The sequence below is a fragment of the Grammomys surdaster genome, unplaced genomic scaffold, assembly GCF_004785775.1.
Source record: "Grammomys surdaster isolate TR1022 unplaced genomic scaffold, NIH_TR_1.0 100, whole genome shotgun sequence".
In the NCBI taxonomy this organism is placed as follows: Eukaryota; Metazoa; Chordata; class Mammalia; order Rodentia; family Muridae; genus Grammomys; species Grammomys surdaster.
This window is the reverse complement of record NW_021604579.1, coordinates 1,443,644-1,445,232: the sequence shown is the minus strand read 5'-3', so window position 1 is coordinate 1,445,232 and position 1,589 is coordinate 1,443,644. Positions and strand designations below refer to the sequence as shown.

The window sequence follows — 1,589 nt, the reverse complement described above, 5'->3', positions numbered from 1 at the left end:
CATCTGTATAATGGGAATGAAACTTGTGCTAATACAAGGCCTGGTAGTCACATATTCTCAGTTAACACCTCTCCCAACCCCTCAGCCTTGACTAAGGAATTTCCCCAGGCAGGGAACTTTCTGCTAGCTTGTGTTTTAAAAAAACAACAAAAAAAAACAAACAATGCAGGTGGAGAACTCTACAAAGACTATTTCCAGCATCAGGAACTCTGTAGGTGCTTAACCAATGTGCAACTAAGTAGATCTCTGGTTGTGTGCTCAGACAAAAAGCCGCAATAGCTGCAGCAACAGGGACCTTGGCACCACCCCCTACAAATCCCTTTCATCACCACCACCACCTCTTCCTCCTAACCCAAGGCGCGGGAAATATTTAAAACAATTTTATTCATGAAAATATGCTGTACAATGCACTCTACACGGCCTCGACACGGCACACACGCACACGCACACGCTGACGGCACGGCCACAGTACACTGCCTACGATACGTACGCGCCGGGGGACACCGCGCCCACCGCCCGCCCCGACCGGACACTTATAAATATGGGAGAGAGGGGCCAGGATTGGGAGTGTTGATTTGGGGGATGGATCTGGAACTGAGGCCCGCTGGAGAGGCTGTGACCAGTACTGAAGGAGTGTGGGGTTGACTGACAGGAGAGAGGAGGTGCCAGGACTGGTTAAGATGGGAGACTGAACCAGAGGGTAGCTGAGAACCAGAGGACTGAGCGGAATGGATGACCAAGATAGGTGTGAACGAAGAAGGTTGCTGGCTTCGTGTGGTAGGGCTATGGCCAGTAGGGAAAGTGTCATTTGAGAACCAGATTGGAGCTGGGTGGCCTAAGAGTCACAAAGGGCCCAGCAATAGGAACTGAAGATTCAGAAACGCCCCTGCCCCACCTCCTAGGGGGCTTCCAGGGTCAGCATCCACAGTGGGCCATCCACCTCGCTCTTCCCCACTCCCACCTAGCCGGACCTCAACCATCTCTCCCAGGCCTCCAGCCCCAGCAGGAGGTCTTAGAAGTTCGGCCAGGAATGGCAAGGTGTCCCAGCCACTCCTTCCCACCTCCCTCTGCGCTCAGCTCGGAGGGATGTCTCCAGCTGGGCTGGGCCTCCTGGATCCTCCCGTGGAGCTGGGTGGGGGAGTGGGGACCCGGGAATCAGGATGGGAAGACAGAGGCCCCAAGGGGACGGAACCGGGGCACCCAGGCTGCACAGGGCGGCCCTCAGCCCGGCACCCAGCTCTGGTTAGGGGGCGGTGCCCCAGCCAGGCCCGGGGGCGGCGGAGGCAGGGCTGAGTCGAAGTTGAAGTCCATTTCGTCGCTGTCCATGAAGTCGTTGAGGATGATGGACTCGACGTCACACTCGAGGCTCCCGCTGAACATGTCGAGGTCCAGATCGGCCGGAAAGCGGTCTGGCCCTGCACCCAGAGGCCCGGCTGCTGCGGCCGCGTAGGGCCCAGGCAGTGCGTCCAACAGGAGGCCGCCGGGCGGACCCCCGAAGGCTGCGGCGTGGGCCGGCGGGGCCAGGCCGGCGGCGCCCGCCTCGCCGGGCAGCGTCATAAGGCTGATGGGGTGGGCTAAGGCACTGCGCG

The 1,589-nt window shown here is 59.0% G+C and overlaps 1 protein-coding gene across 1 annotated transcript in view; it reads right to left on the bottom strand.

Moving 5' to 3' along the window:
- Positions 1-481: 481 nt before the first annotated feature.
- Foxo6 (forkhead box O6) overlaps positions 482-1,589 on the bottom strand; it is a 19,756-nt gene continuing 18,648 nt past the window's right edge. Inside the window, exon 3 of the mRNA XM_028785445.1 lies at positions 482-1,582. Coding sequence (XP_028641278.1) covers positions 1,222-1,582 — 361 coding nt within the window. The 3' untranslated portion in view covers positions 482-1,221. The remainder of the gene's footprint in view (positions 1,583-1,589) is intronic.